We start from the raw sequence: 25,049 nt of genomic DNA, 5'->3' as shown, positions 1-25,049 counted from the left end.
GCCTGGGAGCTGACGAAACCCAGTAATCTGGTTTCGAACTTGCCTGTGGAGATTGAGCCCAGCATAGGCTTTTAGAAATCCTGGGAGCCATCAATGGAAAGAAATCTCAGGCACTTACAGACATGTTTCCACATTCTTACAGTTTAAAATTCCAAACCAGGAAAGGGGAAAGTACTTTGGCTTATAACATCATCTTGGAAAGCAAGTCTGACTTGTGTGGTAAAAACTTTAAGAAAAAAATAATGGAGAAAAATATCAGAAGATAGAATGATCTGATTGGTAGAATTCATTGTAAAAATGGCCATCCTACCAAAAGGAATCTACAGATTCAATGGAATCCCCATGCAAACTCTAACACAAATCTTTATAGATCTGGAAAGGACAATTTTCAGCTTCATATGAAAACACAAAAAACCCAGGAGAGCTAAACAACCCCAAATAACAATAGAACAGCAGGAGGTATCATCATCCCGGATTCTGAGATGCTCTACAGAGCCTTGAAAACACAGCATGGGATTGGAACCAAAACAGACACATCAATCAGTGGAATTGAATTGAAGACCCAGACACACCCACGGATACCTGATTATTTTTATAAAGAAGAAGAAATAGATACTGGGGGAAAGAAAGCATCTTCAGCAGATAGTGTTGGTCAAACTCAATGTCTGCAGGTAGACGAATCCAAAAAAGATCCATATCTATCACCCTGCACAAAACTCAACTCCAAATAGATCAAAGATATATATGCATAGAGAACCTGATATAAGAGAAAATGTGGAATAGTCTTGAACTCATTGTCACAGAATGTGACTTTCTGAAAGGAACACTGTTGACACAGGCACTAAGATCAGCAATTAATAAATGTGACTGAATGAAACTGAAAAGCTTCTGCACGGCAAAGGACACTGTCATTCAACAAAGCAGAAGCCTACAAACCAGGAAAGGATTTCTTACCAATTACACAGCCAATAGAGGATATGTGCGCACGCTCGTGTGTGTGTGTGCGTGTGTGTGTGTTTGTGTGCGTGTGTGCGCGTGTGTGTGTGTGTGTGTGTATGCATGTACATGTGTGTCCAAAAATATATAAAGAACTCAAGAACTTAGATAGGAGAACAACCCAGTCAAAAGTTGGGAACAGTAATAAACAGATAATTCTCAAAAGAGGAATTCAAATGGCTAAGAAACACTTCAGGACATGTTCTCCTTAGCTACCAAAGAAATGCAGGTGAAAACGACTTTGCAATTTCGTCTTACACACATCAGAATGGCTCTTATCAATAGAAACAGGTGACATCTCATGCTGGCAAGAGTGTTGAGTAAAGGGAACACTCGTTCATTACTGATGGAAGTGAAAACTCAACCAGCCACTATGGAAATCAATGTGGCGGTTCCTCAGGAAGATGGGAATCGGTCTACCTCAAAATCCAGCTATACCACTCTTGGGCAAATACTCAAACGACGTTTCATCCTACCATAGACACTTGCTCAATCATGTCATTACTGCCCTATTCCTAATAGCCAGAAATTGAAAACAACAACAACAAAAAAAAAAAAAAAAAAAAAAACCAACTAGATGTCCCTCACCAGAAGAATGGATAATTTTCACAATGGACTATTAATCGGACATTAAAACGAATGAAATCATGAAATTCACAGGTAAATAGAACTAGAAATAAATTATCCTGCGTGAGGTAACTCAAACCCAGAAAGACAAATATTGTATTATTCACCTACATGGATATTAACTGCTAAGTCAATAATAAACAAACCATAGTCTAGAGAACTGCAGAGGTCAGGTATAGAGTAAGAAACTGAGGTGGACAGATAAAACTTCTTAGGAAAGGGACATAGAATAGATAGGTATGAATGGATATGGGGATGCTGGCAAGGTGAAGGGGGGAGTTGGAGAGGGGAAGGGGATGGAAAAGAGAATATGAGGAGAGACAACTAAAATTAAGAAGAAATTGAGGGGTAGTGTGGAATACACTGCCTAATACCTAATACAGCAGACGCTTCCTAAAATAGATACATGTGTGCAGGTGACCTAAATAAAATTACCACATAACTGGGGAGACCGAGCCCCAACTGGACATCTCTTGTCACCAAATAAAGCTTCCAAGACTGCCATTGAGTTACATCTAATTGCATTGCTGGCCAAAGGGGTCCACGGGAATCCTCAAACAACCCAGGCTGTACGCAAGACTCTAGGTTGCTCTCCACAAACCGACAGCAAGTCCCCACTGCTGAAGACAATGCCTACACAACTCATCGAACATGGAGAAGTAGGGCTGGCATCTACATAGAGTCTTTACCCCTACAGGACGGTGTCTTTGGTACAGGAAGATTGCATACTCTGCATGCTCTCAAAAGAGAAGCATAAACACCAACCCAACTACAAGCAATGCTATCCTACCTGCAAGATCTGCTAGGGCAACGGTGGTACGAAGCTTGTGGATGTAACCAACCAGTGTCTGACTTGACTTGAGGCTCACTCCCCAAGATAGAATCCATACCCAATACATCTTGAGTGGCCAAGAATCTGAGACTAGAAAGCTCAGTAACCTAGGGTAAAACTAAGTGCTAGTGTTCTTTAAAAAAGGGGGGGACACTAAAATGACTCCTAATGACATTCTGCTGCAGTCATAGATCAGTGCCTTGCTCATCCATCATCAGAGAAGCTTCCTCCTGCAGCAGATGGGAACAAAGCCAGAGACCCACAACCAGACATTATGCAGAGGGCAAAAGAGTATGTAACACTCAGCCCTCAAGAGAATTTCTCCTTCAAATCCCTCCCCCTCAGGGCTCCTGAAACCCTGTGCAAAAGAGTATAAGAAACAGAGGGGATTGAAGGCACCAAGAAAACAAGGCCTTCTAAATCAACATGACCAAAGCTCATATGGACTCACAGGGCCTGGGGCAGCACGCACAGCCTGAGATGCCTGCAAGGCTCTGCCCCAGGTGCTCTGTGTTTGTGTCATGGCTTCCGGCTTGGTGTTCTTAATGGACTCCTGAGTGTGTGAACAAGAGCCTCTGACTCCTGTGCCTTCTCTTGGGCTCCTTTCATTCCATTGGTTTGTTTTGTCCAATTCCAATGTGTTAGTGTTTTTTTTAACCTTATATTTAATGTTATTGTCTATTTTATTTTTATCCCCTAGAAGACTTTATTTTCTACTGAGAAACAGAAAGGAGATGGATCTGGATGGGAGGGAAGGTGAAGAAGAACTGAGAAGAATGGAGGGAGTAGAAACGATAGTTGATTATGGAGAAACATAATTCATTATGTGAGGGAAAAACTATGTTCAGTAAGAGAAAAAATAAAGTCTGATCCGGGACACAGAAACAGGAAGAACAGCAGCAGAGGTGTAGTAAAGGATTTGCCAGGGCCCTGGGAATATGTGTGCAGAATTCTCCACTTTAAAATGTGGATAGAAAGGAGCCCCCATGTCCGATTGGTGCGTGACACACTCAGCAGGGCCATAGTAGACATTGTGGTGATGTCAACCACCGCGAAACAAAATTCCAGAAGAAGCTGGATAAGTCATCCTAAAGTGCCCACACATTTCACAGACACACCTCTGACTTTCAGATTGTGTTACCATGACACAATAAGAAACAGCATACATTAGGAGTCATTATGCACATACAAATCTAAATATGCCCACAGATTTCTAAATACAAAACTAAAGACGAGTATTTTTTTTTGCTTTAGACATTTTGTATAAAAACATTTCTACACACATATACACACAAACATACACTGCCATGTACCCTGACGTATCCAGTAGGGTACATAGGCTACTGTACTGATTGCATGGGCTACTTTAGTCTACCAGACACCTTCTCAAGCACTGGTTGTGACCCACTATAGCAAATTCATAAGCTTCCAACACAGCTTTTACCTCACTCCTGTCAGATGAAAGACAGACAGTTTTTTGTCTGTCAGGTTGATTGCCATTGTCAGGGTCCCCTTCCACTGGCGTGGTCATTTCTAATTCTTCCTCTTTTACTCTTCTTCGTGGCTAGTCTGAAACCTCCCTCCCAGGGTATGTGTATCAGAGACAAGATACTGCCACTCGGGACCAAATGCGTACGACAAGTTCTGAAGATGAAACAAAGTCTCCTCCAGTAGGAACAAAGAACAAGAAATGTACAAATAGGCAAAATGCTCAAAGGGGCATTTGCAAATCGTGGCACCAGCATCTGAGCCATCATGACAAGGGCGCTTTCCCTACACCGTATAGGAATTTTGCCGAAAGCTAACCATGCTTCCCGGGCCTGGTGCTGCACACCTGTATTCCTGACACCGGGTCTGCTGAAGCAGGAGGATTGTGAGTTTGAGGCTATTACACAGGAAGTTCCTGGAAGAAAGGAGGGAGGGAGAGAGAAAGGAAGAGATGGATAGAGAAAGACAGAAAAAAGAATAAATGATGAGAACAAAAGAGGAGGAAGAAGGGGTGGAGGGAAGGAAGAAAGGAAGGAGGGAGAGAAAGAATGACAGAAGTAAAGGAGGGAGGGAAAGAGAGAGAAGAAGAATGAAGAGGGGAAACGGGAGAGGGAGGTAGGGAAGGAGGGAGACAGGGAGGGAGGCAGGGGGAGGCAAGAAGGGAGGGAAGAAGGGAGGGAGAGAGATTGGACTTGCTGGAAGAAACTTAGGACAGTGATATGATTTATAGGCTCAGCAGAAGTCAGGCTTCTGCATTCACAGAGCTTGTAAGAGTATTGGGATCAATAACAACAGATTTAGTGGTACAAATCATCAAGGTCTTTGAGAAACACTGAGAGGTAATGATATGTGGTCTATATTCCTGTCAACTAAGGAAAATTTAACCATCAGACTCTCTCTCTCTCTCTCTCTCTCTCTTTCTCTGTGTGTGTGTGTGTGTGTGTGTGCTGTGTGTGTGTGCTGTGTGTGTGTGTGCTGTGTGTGTGGTGTGTGTGTGTGTGTGCTGTGTGTGGTGTGTGTGTGTGTGTGTCTGTGTGTGTCTGTGTGTATGTGTGTCTGTGTGTCTGTGTGTGGTGTGTGTGTGTGTCTGTGTGTGTCTGTGTGTGGTGTGTGTGTGTGTGTCTGTGTGTGTGGTGTGTGTGTGTGTCTGTGTGTGTGGTGTGTGTGTGTACATGAATCCATAAGCATGACTATAAGCTATAAGAAACATGAACTTTGAGCTCAGCGCAATCAACTGGGTGGTTTCAATCATTGTGTTGTTGTAGTCTGAGACATATGGTGGTGTATCATTTGGTATGATAATTATATGTTAGGTTTTTCAGTTACATCAAATACTGGAAGATAATTTGGAAGCTATCATGCAACAGAAGCTATAGCATTCTAATTTTTGCCTGCCCTGGTTGGCAAGCATGAACAATCTTGATGCTATCAGTTTGATCTCCATGGGGTTGGTTTCAGGTCTTAAAAGAAAGAATTGGACGGAATCTACCTCCCTGCAAAGCAGTGAATAAGCTGAATGGGGATTAAAAGATAAAAAGAAGTGTTGTCCCCAAAGCTCACATTCAGAGGTCAATATTTTAGGCAATGGGGTGGGAGAGCATTTAGATTTATTTGCAATTTATACCTTCTTAGATTTACTATGGATAAATACTTAAAGTAAATTAAGAGCTGGTAAATGTCTCGCCAGATAAAAGCCTACATTTCCAAACCTAATGACCAGCTTGAATCACCAGCACCCATTTAAAGAAAAGAAAGAGGGAACCACTCCACAAAGTGGTTCTCTGACCTCACATGAACACTGTGACATGTATACACACACACACACACACACACACACACACACACACACAGAGACACACACACACACCATAAATAAACACATGAGAAATGTATAACACTTAAAGTGAAGTTTATATTTTGCATGATTCCAAACTGAAACGCTTCTACAAATGCCTTAAACAAACTACCTCTCCAGTCCTCATCTTATAGGCTGTAGGTTATCTCTTAATAAGATATTTAAAAAAAACTAAGTAGTACATTAAACGCAACCAAAAGAAATAAACAGTTCAAAAGAGCAAATCACATGTAAACCAAATGAAACCTTTGGACACAGCTGTGTCACCTGGCTGGATGGTTTGGGGATTCTCGGTGATAACAGAGCATCGAACCTTGCTTTATGTGAATACTAAGGGTTGCTGCACATAAACAATGTTCAGCTCTGTTCAGCAATGTGTTCAGCTTGCCAGCAAGGTTGTGTGCATTCTTAACTCTATTGCTATCAACCATGGTTATGGTAGCAGAGAAACTCCCAGTAGGAAGATAGGTCACAGGCTACTTAAATAAAGACCCTAAGCTAGGGATGGATGTATAGTTCCGTGGACAAAACACCCACTTAGCTTAGGAAAAGCCTTGGCTTCAAGCCCCAGTGTATGACTGAGAGACAGATACAAAAAGCCAGAGACAGAATGAGACCCTAGTACCCTGTGGGAGAAAACAGAATAAGCAGGGTTCTAACTGAACGGTACCATAAGAATATTTATGTATATCTGGGACAACTGCATATTATCCACCAATTATTTCCCAACCATTTGCAATGGGCACTAAGTGTGAAAGAAAATAAAAATCCTTAAATTTTCTTTGACATTTGCTGCCTGCTTTCCTTTGGTAGGCAGTGTAGGTTTTGTGTCTATTGGATCAAGTGCTTTAAACTAGGATTCTATGAAATATTATTAGCTTCATGATATATAAAGATGTTCCACCATCAAGTCCATTTAGGGAACAATATATTCTACCCCAGACTCCCTTTTGCCCTCAACATATACAGGGGCACGCACACGCACACATACACACACACACACACACACACACACACACACGACCCCAAAATTCTTTCAGTAAAAGCATTGCCTCGCCCAAATTTTACCAAAACTACTTCAGCACCATTCAAAAATAAATGCTTCTGGAGCTGATGAGAGACTCAGGTTTTAACTCAAAGGTTAAAAGCCCTGGCTGCTCTTTCAGAAGACCCAGGTTCAATTCCCAGCACCCACATGGCAGCTCACAAGCCTTCTGTGGCTCAGGTCTCAGGGATTCTCTCTTGGCCTCTGCAGATACAATGTGCACATGGTGCACAGACATGTGTACAGGCATAGTCCCCAAATGCACTCTTCTAAAATGCCTCGAGGGGATGTGGAGATGGCTCGGGAGATAAGAGACCCTACTTCTCTTTCAAAGAACTCAGTTCAGCTCCGGGTATCCATGCCAGGTGGTTCACGACTGCCTGTAACTCCTGCTCCAAGGAATTTGTCTTTGTGGATACTGTACCCATGTATACATTCTCACACACAGACACACACATAATTAGGAACGGAGATAAATCTCTTTAAATGCCTTTGGGAATATATATATTAAACATGCTTGGAGGAAAGCATGCTCCACTATCTGGACTTGGAGCCCAAGTGCATTTGTTGGGCATCCAGTCAATGTTCGTGCCGATACCTATATACCATTATGTTCATGGGAGGCACTTGTCTCTTTCACACCAAAGCTCTGGAAAAACACAAGGAAGAGGGGCAGACTCCGAAATGAAAAACTGAAGAGTAAACAACGATGCCAGCGAGCTCTAGTGTGAGGTCCTCTGTGGCCATGACGCAGATAACTATCTACTTGTCGTTTGCCAAGGACCGCTCTCTAGCCCCACAGTGAGGGCGGGCCTGCGCCTTACTCCCAGAGTGAGTAGCGCGAGGTACCAATTTCAGCCATGAGAGCGGCTGAGCCACCTCGTGCGGCAGTTTCTCGGGATGGACAAAAGTAATCGAAGCACACTCCAGGTCTCTCCTTCCCTCCAGAGCGCTCGCCTCTCTCTCTGTACTCCCTGACAGAAGCGTAAATTACCTCTACGGTCCACCTTTGCTTCTCACGCAATAATAAACGGCAATTCTAGACTGCCAAATGCAGCCAGGCTCCTGTTGTAACCTGGTGATTACAGAGAGAAAATTACACGTACTGGCCTCAAAGGCTTAAAGGGAAAATGCAGCTAAATTTACTAGCCAGCCCAAAGTGGAGTACCGAAATAACTACCCTACCAATTTACTGTCCTGAACCTTGTGCATCCTCTACAGTTGAGCACTAATCATGGTGGGTCAAGAGAAGCTGAAAGAAAGCAAGTCACACCTAGAAGGAAAAAAATAGAACGAGTTGCTATTAGTCCAGAGGTAGACATCTGATCCATCTCTATCCTCAGCCAAGTCAGCGTCCATTCAGAGCGGAAAAACACTCACTGAACAAACGAATGAGTGAATGAATGATTCTGCAGATTGAATGGGTGAATGAAGATCCTGGCCCAGCATCTGAGGGTTTGGCTCTAAGATCAGGAGGAAACTCCCCTGTCCTCAAGAAACAGATGAGTATACAGGTGCCCTTCGGTAACCTCCTCCAGACACCAAACTCCCGACATACTTAGGTCTTTACTAGAAACTGGCGTAAGCACTTGCACAAACCCTCTCCCTCTCGTGACGCCACCCCAAATGCTTTGGAAACGGCTGTTATTACACGGCGCTGAGGAAGTAATAATGACGGCACAGCTGCATGTGCTCGGTACAGACACGAGGCTCTCCCTGCAGCTTCTCTGCCTCTGACTAAAGACGTGGTGGGAGTGGTGGGAGTGGAGCACACAGACACAGAAGGCCGTTCATATGAAACTCTCAGCACTTACTGGAACCTGCTGCGTTTGGTAGAAACGTTCTCTCTCTCAACAAGCCACCATTTTTGTTGCACTACCTGGACCCTGATTTAATGAAGGAAAAAAAAAGTTCCCTGAAGTTTCATACAGGAAGAGATATGGGGGATGGGGGAAGAAAAATAAAGGAAAGAAGAAAAGGGAGGGGAGGGGAGGGGAACAGAAGGGGAGGGGAAGAAGCGAGGCAGGAAGAGAACACAGTAGCGCTGACTATGCCTGTGCCTCTGGCTGTGCTATCTCCATTTTAAGTTAGGGATTGTAAAACCCTGACCCCCTGCACAGACCAGAAGAGCCCTGTGTTCCAGAACACTTCCTCCCGCTCGTTCTATCTTCTCGGTACACAGGCCCAAGTTTCTGAGTGACTTGTAATTCCGAACGCTAACCAGTCTGTCTGGGTCCCAGAACCACCTCCTGTCACTCAGTGGATGAAGCTACAGGATGAGTCACGTACACCAAGGTACTCCTCACCGGTCTCAACACGCCTGGCGAGAGCTGGCATCGGGCTCCCAAGGGAAATATGAAAAGGTCAGGCTGAGAACTGTCCTGTAAACCATGGTGAAGGATAACTTTCATGTCCTGTGAGTTTCACTTGCCGATTCTCTCCCCTCCAGCGACGTGCACAGGGTGAGAGGGGCACGAGTTTCTGCTCATATAGACAGCAATTGGCTTCATGCTCCTTGACCAATCCTACCGTCTTAGGGGAATGACTAATTCAGAAAGGTTAACTGGAGGATGAGGAGTTCAACAGTGAGGGGTGTGTGTGTGTGTGTGTGTGTGTGTGTGTGTGTGTGTGTGTGTGTGTGTGTATGTGTGCCTAATTCAATAACTGTATAGTCTACTCTAGTCGTGTAATTAGAACTTTGATTATAACATCAGATGGCCAAGTGAGTTGTTTATATCTTGACCTCAATAATTGAATCTCACTTTTACTGACTTACTGGTTCTTTTCAGCATGGATGAGGTGTGGAGCCTTGGTGAAAAGACAACTACAGAGAACTATTAGAACAGAATCAGAACCATCCTCCCTTGATTGTTTTAGATGATTTGCCTCCCCATTGCTTTGTAGCTGGATTCAAATGCTGACGGCTCCCAAGAGTCACAAATGTTCAGAGTTGGAAGGCATTTTCATTGCACCCACTATCTTAATTCTTTAACAATTATAACATAATTATTAGTGTGGTAATGTCTCTGTTCTGTGAAGCTCACCAGAGCACTACTCTTAAACCTATAGCCAAAAATAATAACACCCAATGAGTCAAGAGCCCAAGTATCCTGCAGTTTACTGAGTCCAGAGCACAGGCCTTTAAGCAGCCCACACCGACCACTCGGACCAAGGTGACGCTTGAGGAAGGGTTCCCAGCAGTAACCGGAAGTAGTGTTTTACCTCGCTGTAAAGGCAACCTGGCAGATTCTCGAGAAGAAGAAAACAGAAGGTTCAAGCTTGGCATTCCATCCGAAGGAAGGGAGCTGAAATTTATCTGGCATGAAGTCAGAGTGGAGGCAGTAAGTTTGGTTGCCTGACAGGGCATTTCATATTTTCACTGCGAGGGATGACTCCGTGGAAGGAAAACAAATATCAACTAGGCACTCCAACTTCGAGGTAGCCAAGTTCTAAAGAGTATTACGGAAGACACACCGCAGAGTCACGCGTTCTAGAAAAGCCTAGCCCAAACCACCTGTTTCCCCCACTCTGGAACAGGTGCAGAAAACAATTAACTCTTTTTTTAGGGAAGGCTGGTGGCATGGGCCATGTACTTACGCATTCAGGAAGTAGATCTAGCAGCCCAGAGACCGACAGTCACCTGGCAGGAAAGTCAGCAATGAACTCCCTACCATGGTGCCTCACCATCACGTGTCCACTGCAAATCCCTCCAGCCCCCTTCAGTGAGAGCGGCCCGACTCCATCTTTTGAAAAGGAAGTTCGGAAGGCCCCAGTGAGAAGCAACTGCCCTGTACCGAGAAGCCAATCTGGCCACTGCACAGCAGCCCACAGCTTCGAGGATTGTGTAAGGCTGTGATTCAGCCCACAGTGGGTCTGTCAAGCACGCCTAAGAGAAATTACAGGTTTCTCTTGTCTGAAGCGAATCCATTAAAGTGAGTCACTTGTTTGTCCTTCGGCTCTTCACCTTTATCTCAGATGATCACAGGAGAGTCTGTGTTGTATCTTCCCTGGTGTAATTAGAACAGGGGTGACAACATGCAAACTTGTGCCACCATTGTTTATGGTTTTAAAGGGCTATTGTTGCACTTTACCTATACCTATGAATTTGGAGAAAACCATACTGAGAAAGTGGCCAGGAAATTATGAGCTAGTCTCTACCATGGCGCCAGAGGGATTTGTGGCTCGCTCTCTCTTTCTTAATTTATCTGTCTGTTTATTCATTTGTGTGCCTGGGTGCCAAGGCACATGTGGAAGTCAGAGGACAACTTGCAAAAGCCAAGGGACCCTGGGATGCAACTCGGGTCATCAGGTTGCTCAGGGTGACAAGAGCTTTTAAGAGCTCTCTCAGCAGCCCTATTTGCTTATTCTGTTATTTCTAAGAAATGAGACGAGAACTTCTTTTGCAGCCTCTCCATGCCAATGGGTAAACCAGGAAGTATTGTCTCCACCTAAGAGAATTTCACCTGACCCAGCTTCAGTTTAAATGGAGCTCCTCACTACCAGAGTCCCACATACTCGAATTCTGATGTCTCCTCTCTATAAGCCTTCTTCTTCTTCCAAGGGCTACTGTACGTAATTCCCCACTTAGAAGTCATAGCGGGGCAGGGTGGGAAGGTGGACAAAGAGAAATAAGTGAGAGGCAGTTGTTTTATGTAACTTACAGCAATGCAGGTCAAGGAAGCAACATTTGTAGAAATGGGTCAGTTCTATGTAGGTCGCTCATTAAGTACTGGGTCATTTGGGACTGGGGGGGGGGGAACAGCCTCAAGCGGTTGTGTAATCAAAGAGTTTTATTGGACATACATATTTACTGAACATATTCTACGTGTAAGTCACGTGATTGCCCTATCACCAGGCAGAAGGACATTACAAAGTGGTTATCAAATGTAAAGCCGATCTGTGTCTGAAGACTCACAACCATAACTGGGAAATAGGAGGAACACAACCAAACCAAAGAAACTCTATAGCACAGCAACCACTAATGGAAAGAGGGTAGCAGAGTTTATAAACATTCTAGGAAATTATGTTGGAGGAATCAGTCAGGGAGGACCCCTCCGAGAAGGCAAGACATAAAGCCAGGCTTGGGAACACCACAGAATGAGTAGAGCTGCACAGTAGGCACTCTTCTTCAAGAGTGAAACTATGCATTCCAATTGGCAACACTGGATTAAGAGGCTCATTTCCCTGAGCCTCCAGAGGTCTCCTGGCTCACAACCCTGTCATACAGACAAAATCAGATGCTTCGTTGTTTTATTTAGAAGTCAATGAACTTGTTCCCACGAGGAGATCATCATTGAAACTGATGTCAGAGGCCAGCGTTGTATGTTTGTGTGTGTGTGTGTGTGTGTGTGTGTGTTGTGTGTTGTGTGTGTGTTCACAGGCACTCTGACAAAAGCAACTAACATTTTGGTGAGCAATTTCCAAGTACTGTTATAAACACTTCATTTTTTTTGAATTATCACAATAACCGTAGGAGGTAGACTGACTTGTCCCTCACTTACAAATGAGAAAAACAAATTCTAAAAAATTAAAGTGATTTTTTTCCAAGGAGGGCCATGTCATGGGTGTTCATTCAAGCCACAAAAGTGCTTCAGAACAACGTCTCCTTGAGCCACCTGGCCGTATCACATCTCTGTGAGATGAGAACAGTATGTTGCATGTGTCTCTCTGAGGGTCACACAAGCCAACAGCTTGGGCTAGGCGTGTCCATTGACTTCTTTCAAGATGCCTGCAGTGTAGATTTGGGACTGAGCATGGCCTTTCATCCCCTGGCCTTTCTTCATTAGTGGTAAACCTCCTCCTGTCACACAGAGTGAGTGTGCCTGAATTGAATGCTTTCAAGCCACACACATCTGCTCAACACATAATACAAAGAAACCATGATGCTCCCCCTCTCTCCCTGCGCTCAAAAGTTCTCATCCATACATGGAACAATACTTTTGTCTTCACACATGTCAGTTCTTCACCCATTGAGCTGCATGAGGCCTTGACTTCATTACATTGACCATAAACAAGTGACATTTCATGATGTTGCAGTATCTGCCCCGAGGAAAAGCTAGCAGCACCACAACTACACCATCTCCTTTAGTTAAAGAGAACAGGAGAGATGGTGGAGTCTGGCTAACTAAACTGGTTCTAACACAGGAAAGGGATGCTCTGTCCCAACATAAGCCACCCCACTGGAACGATGATAACTCTTTTCCCCAGCTAGGATATCCTTCCTGCCTCCTAGTTGGTCTTCCCTGGACCTGAACCCTCTCAGCCTTCTCTATTTAGAGGAAGTCTTCTTTTTGCTTTTGTTAACTGTGTTATGGATTGGCTGGGGAAATGGCTAAGTGGTAAGAGGACTTCTAGAAGCACGAGGACTCGACTTTGAATCCCCCAGGCCCACATAAAAATGCAGGTAGAGCCATACCCACCTGTAGCGTGTAGGTGGCAGCACATACAGAATGATTACTGAGGTGGCTGGCTGCCAATCTAGCTCCAGGTTCACTGAGAGACTTGTCCAAGAATAAGGCAGAGAGTGGTGGAGCAGGACACCAGATGTCCACTCCTGAACATCTAGGGCACACCCACACACATGTAAAGACACCACCCACACATGAGCAGCACATACATTCACACACACAGAGAGACAGAGAGAGAGAGAGACAGAGAGAGAGAGAGAGAGAGGAGAAAGGGCTAGCTATTCATCCACAGAGTGAGCCTCCCTTTCCGTTTGTGTTTTGGTTTGGTTTTAGTTATGATTTTGCTGTTGGGGTGTGTGTGTGTGTGTGTGTGTGTGTGTGTGTGTGTGTGTGTGTGTGCGTCTGAGCACACAGTTTTGTTTGTTTTGTTTTTATTTATTTCATGTTGCTTTATTAAACAAGATCTTACCCTTTAGCTTTGGACCATTTACCACTAACCATGTAAACTAAACCAAGGTGGCCTCGAACTCAAAGCAGCTCTCTGAGTCCCTGCATCCCAAGTGCTGGGATTCTAATGGTGCCCACCATGCCTAGCCTCCCATCCGTAACAGAACATCGATAATACTGGCTTCCATGGGATGGCTTGGACCATATATCTGTGCCCCTTTATCCTTAACCCCTGCTTTCCTTCAGGGGCAGCTGCCTGTGTGCTTGCTTTGGGGAGGGCTTCTACCCCCACCCCCCGCCGCCGCCCCGCCAACATTGTTCTCTGTTGGGTGACATCTGCTTTGGATGTGGAATGTGTTTACATACAGCTAGGAAAATGAACAACAGCACTGTGCTTGAAATACAATGTTTTCTCTCCCACATCCATGTTTCAGAAACCTCCCACGTCTGAAAACCGAAGCAGAAAACCCCTCAGAGGCCCTGTGCTCTGGGAGAGAAAATGGAGCGCTGAAAGCCAATAGAGTTGGCTGAGGACAGCAAAGCTGTGGTTCACAGTTCCCAGGCTTCCGTCTCATCTTAAAACAGGCATCATGTCCAATTCAAACACGCTATGGTTTTCCCTTGGTTCACCATCAAAGGAGCTGCATCCACGTCCGAGCCAGGCTGACCATCTAAACAATTGCCCCTGACCAGTGGTGAGCTGCTTAGAGTCAGTGCAACTGCTGGCGACTCTACTTTGGGAGCCTCTTTAGAATCCCACACAGGGCATCCTAGGCCACCTTTGCTGGGATAAGCAGAGCTCTCGCCCTGAAGATCAGTTTGGCCCAGGAGTGTAATGACGGAGGCACCTGTGAGAAAGACCCCGTTGCTGTGTCCCACTTTGTCTTCTTGTCCCTCGAGGATGCTTACTGTGTCCTATATAGATTTGCAGTTGGTGGGCAAGGCATGAGTAGAAACACGGAAGAGCTTAGACAGAGAGGCCTTCGTGCTTTGCGCATGTCACCCCTGCCTCCACCGGCGCTGCAACGTGGGAGGTTTCCTTCAAAGTGCCCAGAGGCAAGAGGACAGGAATTAAGTGCATGCTTCCTTGGGCACTGCCGTTCCAGGAATGAGCAACCTTGTCGAGAACAGAAAAAAAAAAAATCACAGCTTAAATATACAAGTCCCAAGACACAGACGTTTCCCGCTTGCATGCTGAGTTTGCTCTGTAGAAACCCCTTTGGCAGAGGCCAGCTGCCAGGTGGACGGTTGCTTCCCCATACACTTCCGTGGAACACAGGAAATTGTCTTGTTCTGTCCCCTGCAGATACTGAGCTGTAAGCCTTGCTTTGTCTAACACAATCTACGTCATTCTGGGAGTGGAGTGAGACAAGATCTCAGGTAGCACAGGTTAGCCTCAAACCTTTTGTGTCGTTGATGATGACCTCAAACCCCTGATCCTCTGGAGATTATAGATGCCTGAGTTGTACGCTACTGAACCCATTGCCTTTGAGATATAACTCCTCTCAGAAAAGAGCCATTTCTTTCTACAAGGCCTTGGGCTCCTGTCATGGCCACAAAGGCTGCTAACTAGAGCCTGGGTGTGTGGAGTATGGGGTGGGAAACTCCCTTTACATACCACAGTGCCTCTCTCTGCTTCTCTCTGTTCCTCAGCCCTCTGAGTGAGCCTTGGGCTGGGTGTACATTGTCCTTTCTGGATCATTCTGCATTTCTCTGGGCTCCCTATAGACATCTCACCCTCTCAACATGTACCTCCCATCTCTGTGAGTCTTCTCACGGATATAAGTACCTCAACATGTTTGTCTCTGTCTTCTACGCTGTTCTTGAGCCTGAACATCTCTCTAATTGGCTCTCTTCCAAACCTGAGTTTCCCTGCCCCTCCATGTGGCTTTAAATTAGTTTCTCCAGTGGCTCGTTTCTCTAACATTAGTCCCTATGGCTCTGTCGAGCTTCTACATCCCAATCTGAGGTCTCTTCCCAATATTGTCAGTCATAATTTCTTGATCTTTTATGACCAGAGAAAGGAAACAGACCACAGTAGGGGATGTGGGGGACGTTGCTGATTTGAGATGTCTGACTGTGGAAAATGAGAAGAAATGGAGCAGAGGAAGACTATTCAGCCTACTTAACCCTCCCCCAACCCCTGCCACCCAGGTCAAGTCATGTTTTCTCAGACATGCCTTATTGTTTTATGGAACAAAAATTTCAGTAACCCAAGAATTTAAAATTGTGCCTTAACAAGACAAAGAACAAGAATATTCATTTCTAATTGTAATCCAAGAAATGTCGTGCACACGAGGCTTACTTAGAGTCTCTCTTGCTGCAGGCATACTTACCATCCGTGTGAGGGGTGCATCCTGGTTTGTTAGCTTGGCCCTTTGGTAGGATGACAAGAGAATTCAGAAGAAAGGTCCTGTTGAAGACAAAATATAATTGCATTCATCATTACCAGTCAGTCTTCGATCATCACGGTGATTCCAGGTGCAGAGCAAATCTGAGGAAAGTGTTTTACCCTTTCACATCGCCCCCTCCTTTCCTGATCATATTAAAACCAATAACATAGTAACAGGCAAGTCTAAGGGTTCCTTGCTCCTCCAACAGCATCTGGCATAAAAAGTTCACTATGACAAGAAGAAGAGGAGGAAGAGGAGGAGGAAGAGGGAGAGGGGACAGAGAGGAGGAGGAGGAAGAGGAGAAGGAAGAGGGGACAGGGAGGGGGAGAGGAGGAGAAAGAGGAGGAAAAGAAAGATGATAAAGAGAATATAAAGGAGAAGAAGAAGTAGAAAAGGAAGAAGAGCATGAAAATAGAAGCAAGAAGATGGGGGGAGAGAAGAAGAGAAGAAAGGAAGGGAGGGGAGAGGAGCGAAGAGAGGAGAGAGAGTGGAGAGAGGAAAGGAACTTGGTGTCCTATACTCTTTCTAACAGCTGATCTACTGAAATCCTCAACCCTAAAATCCCCCGACCACACCTTTGTGATGCTCACATGCCAAAGGAACTTTGGGGTATGTTTTAGACATGTGTTCTCTAAAGAGACAAGATATTTGCACTTTGCTAGATCTGTGGCTACATGAGCATAGGCTAGCTCCTCTCGTCAGCTACAGAATAAACACAAGCACGTATGTTGTTCTGCGGGGTAGGGAACTGGGACTGGTCCTATCCAAGTGGGTACTCTGAAAGGTAGATGAAATCTGGGCTGTAGAAGAGTGTTACCGGGGATGAAAGGTCTTCAGAGCAAACGAGAAGAACATGGTAACTCTACTTCTGTACTCAGGTAGAGGGATGAAAGCTCATGGCCTAAAGCTGATGAGCAGAGGGAATAAAGGACTGCGCGATGAAGGGTAAATGTATGTTGAACTTAGGTCAGAGGCTCTAATGCTTGCCACATACTAGAATCACTGGGGAGCCTAAAATAAATGATGGGCTCAAGACTCAAGAGTTTCTGGTTTGTTTTCTGAGTGAGGCCTGGGCTGTGGTTTGGCGTGTTTTGGGGGGTTTTTTTTATCTCCCAAGATGTTTCTCAGGTATAGCAAACATCAAAAACCACTGACCTAGACCATCAACAACCATAAAGAGATGGGTGTCTTTCTGACTTATGAAAAAAACAAAACCCAGAGATGTGAAGAAAATGACTGCTTTCTTAAGCATCGAAGGCCGGAATTTCCCTATGGGGGCCTGAATAGATCGTTCTGAAAACACACAGGGAAAGGACCAAAGCCAGTACTTTGGAAGGGATTTGAAATAATCAGGCCAAGTCAGAAAAGAGAGTCTGTGGTGGTTTGAATGAAAATGATCCCCGACGGGCTCATAGATCTGAAAACTTGGTCACCACGGAGTGGCACTAAAAGGATTAGGAGGTGTGGCCTTGTTGGAAGAAGCATCTGTGCTCAGTAAATTTGCCCCCTTTTTGAGCTGGGAGAGAATATAGAGAAGTCAGGTACCACTTCCAGGGGTGTGGGAGACCAAGAAGTAAGAATGTGACCGATGCTTGTCTAAGAGTAAAGAGGAAGAGAAGAGGAAAAGAGAGAATGAGCAGGAGGAAGTGGGGTGGAAAGTCAGATATGGATGTGGGATGCCATGCACTCAGCCATGGGTGCGCAGGTGCAGAGATGTGCAAGGCCAGGAAGGACCGATGCTCAACCGGAGATGCAGACCCCCTTCTGCTGTTGGGTATGTTCCCGAGTCCCTTTGGCTGACACATAAACTTGTCCAGGTCTTCCTCACTCTCACCAGCCCTGCATCGCAATAGAACTTACAACTCATAGAAAGAGAAGAGGATTTAAGGGCATGGTACAGTCCAGTTCCCACGGGATGGCTGAAGCGTCTCTGCCACATTCCTGAACTGGCCCCTTTGCCCACTGCTGCTTGGGTAACCATGGTAACTGCATCCTTGATAATAACGCTCCTGGGAAGTCCTTTGTGGAGAGTCTCAGAGTGTTTCCCTCGGATTTTCACACTTTGCATGGAACCCAACTGGCCAGGATCAGAGAGACCCACCAGGATGCTGTGGAAGTCTGAGACTCCATCTCCTTTCACCATTTCCCCTCATCATCCACTTCCTATTTCGTGGTTCATACCCACAGCACCCACCATGTTGTCACCCTCTATACATTTAAACTGACTTCCATCTTGATATGTGGACATCGTACTCCATAAGGATTCTGAACAGCTCAGGGAGGCACCCACCCCGGAGACATCCACACCAAAAGCTTTTACACTGTTACCTTGTCAAATTTAAAAAAAAATAAGTGTTTACCTCTGATACTCTGGAAATCCATTTAACAGATGTTACTCGACTCTTTAAGGCTTCTCTTATCTGGAAATTTAACAATATGAGTTAAAATTAAACCTTTAGAAGAAGTTAAGGAGCTTAGACCTGACAAATACTATAGCAAACCAATGGCCAGCTGAGTGTTTTTGGTGGAATCAATAGTATGGTGGAGAGAGCTAGAGAAAACTGAGGGGGTGAGGAGGGACAGGAGAGATGCAGCTCACGAAGAAGATACATGTCCTAGGTCTTAAACATGGACCCAGTGGCTTGGAAGCAAGTTCACACAACCTCACAAATTCTAATGACAGCCTTGGTATTGTTTGTTGAGCCAACAAAGGAACTCATCACATCTCCTTGTGTGTAAATTCTTCAAATATTTTATAAAGGAGAAAAATGTACTATACAATGTATCATTCATTGTCTCAGAACTAAGAAAATGATGATGATGATGATGATGATGATGACGACAGTGATGCTGGTGGTGATGGTGGTGGTGGTGGTGGTGGTGGTGGTGGTGATGGTGGTGGTGGTGATGGTGGTGGTGGTGGTGGTGGTGGTGGTGATGTTATTACTTTACAATGCTTTTCCTATGGATCATCTCATTCTACAAAGTAAGTGACCTTAAAAGGTATTGCTTATATATTATTAACAATATTATATTAACTTATATTAACAATAGATATTATTGCCCCCCCCTTCGTAGGTTGATGTCGTTATGCAGGTGAAGGCAAACACAAGATAAAAATGTGGCCTGTCATTGGATGAGAAGGAAGGGAGGTGGGAACAGAAATTTTAGAAGGAGAGACAGAAAGGAGGAGAAGCAACAGGGAGGCAGACATAAATAATCCTTACCATGCATCTCTACATAGATACAGGTTATTATGAATATTTCTTTAGAGATGGATTTCTAAAGGTCAATTTATCTTATCTAGGTGAAGGTTTATATCTTTATCAATTGGCTGTGAGTTTATTGTGTGGATGTATTATGGATGGAGAATTTAACATATTAATCTGATTGATGAGTTACAGTATATTGAGTCATGATTTCACCAGGTGGTTGGGAGTTTACGCTTCAACTACCAGGGGGTGGTTGTTGTGAGTGTGGGCAAAGTCTGTGGCAGGGAGTCCATGCTGGACTTATAGAGCCCAGGTTTTACCAGGTAGCTGGAACCAGAGAGTTCTCCACTAGCAGAGAACTGCCGGGAGAGATACTAACCAGAGATAAATTATGGTTAGTTCCATAAGGCCCTCCAGTGCCATAACTAACTCTAGAACCAGCGTGGCATGCTGGGATGCCTCTCGGGCCACCTGGGTCTGAGAGTTCTTGGGGACAGCATGGAGCCACTGAGATAAAAGTACCCTGCAGTGCCACATGGCCCTACAGGGGCTGGCACTAACGCAGGATAAAAGGTTACCTATTTTTTAATATTTACCACAACACCCCTTAATACTGCTGAAGAAAGTGACACTCCAAGATTCAGTAACATCCAAAGTCAGTCAGCTACACAGAATAAGACCCAGGACTAGGATTCATGTCCATCAGCTGTAGGTCATCCTGGCTCCCTCTCCAAGTCTCTCTTGTACCCTTTCCCATTTTCACTTCTGCCACGGAAAGTGCTTCTTTCTAAGCCTTTGCATATAATGCCTTTACACTAACACCTGCAAATACCCTTCGGCTCAGGGAGACCTCACCCCTCCCTGAAGACGCAAAGTCTTTCTACAAGTTTATGAGGAAGGGAACTGCTCCCAGGGTCCACTGGGATCTCTGAAGCTGTACCGTCACTTCTATTGGCATCCCCTGCCCTGATTCTTTTTACACCCTGTGTTTCATAATGCGCATAATATTTACTTTAAACACTAATAGTAAGTGCCTTTTGGAAGTCATGCTCAGCGTTCAGCTGATCTTAGGGTTTCGAGACTCCTTGTTTATATTCCTTTGCATCCATTAATCATGTCTGTCCTTGTGACACTTTTGCATCTGTCCTTTACACTGTACTTTTAAATGAGGAGATTCTGATCTTGACGAAGGCTGCATAGCCTGAAACTGGGCTTCTCAGAGCACCTAACTCTGGCACACAGAGTAAGGGTCCTGCTGTTATTAGCTATTAGTTATTAGTAAGGGTCCTCTGTGTATTAGCTATGGTATCACAGTCACCAGACATGTAACCCTGGTAATTATGGCTGTGGGGTAATACAAATGCTTCCTGCATGTTTCCACTTATAAAGTTGCTTTATAGCTTTTTTTTTAAATCTGGGATTCACAAGCACTGTGGAGCAGAGCTAGCATAGATGTTCCTCGTGGAAGGGGGTTTGCATCAACAAGCCCATTTAAAGCTGAAAATAGCTTAAGTCACAACTGTACTCGGTGTCCTATCTGCTGAACACCACAGTTGGGTAACACCATGGAGCGTCGGCTGTTTACCATGGTAAGCTCGTGGCTGACTCCGAGCTGTGGCTCGATGCCACTGCCCAGTCTGGTGAGCGACTCCCATGCACATAAGGCTAGCCCAGAGAAAGTTTCTACTGAATGCATACAATTTTGCACAGTTATAAACTCAAAGGTTTAGGAGTTGAGCTGTTGTAAGCCTGAGACGGTCTGCACATAGAAACAACAAGTATAACTGTTTCACCTCTAAGTAACTTTTAGGTTGGCAAAGAACCTTGGTCTGTCAGTGAAAGGACTGTTTTTTTTAAATCCTCCTCCCACAAATCTTTGATGGTAACTTTACTAGCATTGATGGTTTACATATATAATACCTAAAGCGACCAATATTTTGCTCTCAATTTTGTTTTGGTGTTAATCATTTTTCGCTATTTTTTTAGCGTTTAATTTTTGTATTTCAGTTTTTTACTTTGTGGATGAGGATTGTTTTCCTGAAGATACGTCTCTATACTATGTGTATGTACTGCCCCTGGAGGCCAGAAGAAGGCGTCAGATGCCTTGTAACTAGAGTGACTTGTGGGGCCAGAAAGTTGTGCAACCAGAGCCAGTCCAGAGCAAGAGGTCAGCATGTGTCCAAACCCCAAAATTCTTGTCCTGAGACCAACAGGAGTGAAACAGCTTCCTCCCTGCTCTGGGCCTTCATGTTGCAGTATGTGTAGCCCTGGGACCTCTCCCTCCTCCACCCTTGAGGTAGTCACATAACCTGGTGGGCAGGTTACAGGTTAAACTTCCTCTCTCCTTATAAGGGTATGTCCAGCAAGTACCTGGAATTTCGTCATGCAAATGAAGTGTTCTCAGCACCTTGGCTCTAGCCAATAACATACACTCACCCAGAAAAACCCCTATGCACTCCCCAAAGTTTATATAGCTCTTGTCCATCTCCGTCATGACCTAATAAAGAGAGCTGTTTCACTGAAAGCCATCTCCAGAGAAGGCTGTTTATCCCACACTCGTGCCCGACCTACCCATCCTAGCTAAGCTTCACTCCTTCCAGTCCAGCCTGGTGGGCAACATAGTTGGATACCCCAAGGGGAGAAGTCGACCCTGGGTAGAGTGACCGATGTGTGAGCTTCCAAGTAAGTGCTAGGAACTGACCCCTTGGTGTCCACCATTAGCACTTGTGCTGTGCATTGGGGGCTATTCCTGGTGTGTAGCCTTCAAATCCAAGAGACGTCCTCCCCCAGATAATATTGAGAGCTTTAACTAATTCCATTTCTGCCACAAGAAATCAGAGTGGGATCCTGAGCAAGCTGTTTCTTTGTCCTGAGTCTCCTTTTCCTCATCCGTGAGACAGAGAATACAAGTCCCCTTGATTGTTTTGAGGCTTAGAGCTGAAGTACATAAATGTGTATCCTCAAAAGAGCTTGAAGGTTGGCGAGGGTGACATGCATTAAAAGAACAGCGATGGCTCTGGAAAGACAGCTCAGTGGTTAAGAGCATTGACTGCTCTTCCAGAAGACCAGAGTTCAATTCCCAGAACCTATATGGAGCTCACAACCTCCTGTAACTCTAGTTTCAGGTGATCCAGCACCCCCTTCTGGCCTCTACAAGCACTACACACACATGGTGCCCAGAGACTGTTTCAGGCAAACCCTCATATACCAGGAAAAAAAATAATAAAACCTCAAGATACTTTTTTAAAGACTGTTTTAGGTGACTGCACCGATGCCTGAGGTCAAAGGTCAGTGTGTTCTCCACAAGTCAGCATTTCAGGCCAAGTACTCAATACAGGAAATCCAAGAATGGTTTGCATACCGTACCTTTGGATCCAGGATTGTTCCAAACAGCAGGATAAAGAAGCCCTGTGAAAGAAGATCCAGTTACAATATTACGGTGGTAATAAATAACACATGCCAACATTTCTCACGTCCCTTCTATTCTGGCCATAAGAAAACAACTCTACCCTGTCTTCCTGTTTCCTAGTCTAAAGACACAATGTGTACACACTTGTTCAACTAACGTTGTCTAAAACAATGACAGAAAACAAAGACTTTTGGCCTCGGCTCTGGCAGCTACAGAGAGGAAGCAAAGCCTCTTGCTTTGCGCAGGGACGTGGGGGAAACTTCAGGTTTGACATGAAGATGTTTCTCACTTCTCAGCGGGTTTTTCCCTAGGGATGTAACGATTCAACAAATATGTGGAGGAGATGCTGGGCCATGCGGGGATGCTGTAAAGACACTTCACAGCGCTGAGAAGAGCAGGCGTACTCGGCTCCTCATAATCTCCTCACGTCACGCATGCAGAAGACCCTGTTGGCCTCAAGATCTGGCTGTACGGTTGCAGATCACCTCTGAATCCAGCTATGACAGTGATGTCACCCATAGGTGACAGGGACCTGCACATTAGTTGCCATGGCAATCGGCATACATTCCCAGAATCCACTTCTCACCTCTACCTGCGAGCAATTACATCACAGCCTAAATAAAAGGCAGACCCTTCCCGATCTTTGCTCTTCTTCTCTCTCTTTTCCCCCTCTTTCTCCGTTACCCCCTTTGCCCTTCCACCACCACCACCACCCCTCCCCCCAATAAACCTCTCTCATGTGGAACTGTACTGGCCTGGTGTGGTCTGTCCGGGCAGGAGTGGCGACGCTTTCACAACGTTAGTGCCAAAAACTCGGGATCTCTAACAGCTGTGCCCACCAGCTTTGGTGGTCGCAGCCACTGGCAGGGACCATGACCAACCATCACTGCACCGCCATGTGGACCAAGGGGCTAGGGGTGTTCTATGACCTCAGCTGCCGTGCATATATGCAAGGTGCATGGGTTCTGACTGCCGCTTTCCCACCACCACCATGTCCACCATGCTCCGTGTCTGCTGCCACCGCAGAGGCAGATGCTCCCCTGCCACCATGAGCAGTGAGAAGCCCACCACCACGGCCCTGCCACATCCCCACCATCGCTCACACTACCCATACCACCACTGTTCAGCCACTGCCCCACCGACACTGCCACACAGATTTCTGCCACTGCAGCTGCAAAACACCACTGCCCACGGCTGCGGGATTCACAGACTTCCACCACGTGAGCTGCTGCCATGGAGGTGGCTTATTCATTCAGACGAGCCCACACCAACCATACAGTTTCATGTTTTCTGCTACCAGGCTGCTAAAATTCTCACACAAACATCGGTAGATTGGTAAGGTTTTTCCTCCAGTCGGCAGGGAGGACCCCGATTTCCCAAATAGGATGTGGCCAGCCTATATGGGCTAAGGAGTGAGCGTTTCATAACCATGGTCCTTATGACCAGCCTCCTAACTGAATTATTCTTGGGACGCCGGTACGAATAATCCAATAACTCCCCAGTGGGTGCTTCATTGTCTTCCAATGTGCCTTCAAGCTCCCTACTGGGATATCTCCTGGAAAAATCTCAAATCTCTGAAGTTAACGTCAGACTTGAGGGCATCAAAGCTAATATACCTCTAATGGGTCTGGATTCAGTACCTATTAGACAATGGCTCCAAATGTCCACCTAATGGCACGTTGGATCTAATTTACGGGATCTTCATGCATACTGCCAAGGGTCCGGTAAATGGAAAGAGGCTCCCTATGCCCAAGTGTTTACTTATCTTTGCTCCAACCCCTCCCTGTGTTCTTCTTGTTCCCAAGCCCAACTTCTCTTAGCCATGAAACCTCCACCAGATCTCGCTACAACCCTTCATCCAGTTAACGAACCGCCTCCTTCCCACCGCAGACCTGTTTCCACTCCTCCAAAAAGCCAAACCTCTACCTCGGTTTCTCCTTCTCATTAGGCTACCTCGGAGCACCCGTGCTCGACCTCTCCAGATGCCCCTCCCCTCTTCTATGCCAGCTCCAATCACCCTGCATCGGCACCAACCTTCACCCCTCCCATCACCGCTCTAAGGCCACAGCCAAACACCCAAGTCTTTCTCCCCACCCCCAGGAACACGTGACCCACCATTGGTCCTTCCCTTAAGAGAAGTTGCTTGGGTAGATGGCCTTACCAGAGAACACGTTCCTTTCTTGCTGAGTGAACTTTCTCAGATAGAAAGCAAACTGGGTTCCTATACCTCGAGATCCTCACCTTTATTAAAGATTTCCAGTACACTATTCAATCTTAGTGCTTGACTATCCATGACGTACATATGATCCTTACTAATAATTTACTTCCTGATGAACGT

At 45.4% G+C, this 25,049-nt stretch overlaps 2 protein-coding genes across 3 annotated transcripts in view; both read right to left on the bottom strand.

The window, feature by feature from the left end:
• Positions 1–10,685, bottom strand: part of Adgrf4 (adhesion G protein-coupled receptor F4) — a 30,976-nt gene extending 20,291 nt beyond the window's left edge. Inside the window, 1 exon segment of the mRNA NM_001399351.1 lies at positions 10,441–10,685. The gene's annotated coding sequence lies outside the window, so the exon portion shown is untranslated.
• A 933-nt stretch (positions 10,686–11,618) lies between these two features.
• The window catches only part of Adgrf2 (adhesion G protein-coupled receptor F2), a 51,317-nt gene continuing 37,886 nt past the window's right edge, over positions 11,619–25,049 (bottom strand). The window contains 4 exon segments of one of the 2 annotated variants that reach the window (NM_001446397.1): positions 11,619–14,814; positions 16,034–16,110; positions 18,451–18,510; positions 22,669–22,710. In NM_001446397.1, the coding sequence (NP_001433326.1) occupies positions 16,063–16,110; positions 18,451–18,510; positions 22,669–22,710 (150 nt within the window). In that variant the 3' untranslated portion in view covers positions 11,619–14,814; positions 16,034–16,062. 2 annotated transcript variants of the gene reach the window in all.

The sequence above is a fragment of the Rattus norvegicus genome, chromosome 9 (genome assembly GCF_021556685.1).
Source record: "Rattus norvegicus strain SHRSP/BbbUtx chromosome 9, alternate assembly SHRSP_T2T, whole genome shotgun sequence".
NCBI lineage: Eukaryota > Metazoa > Chordata > Mammalia > Rodentia > Muridae > Rattus > Rattus norvegicus.
This window is presented reverse-complemented; position numbering and strand designations above follow the sequence as displayed.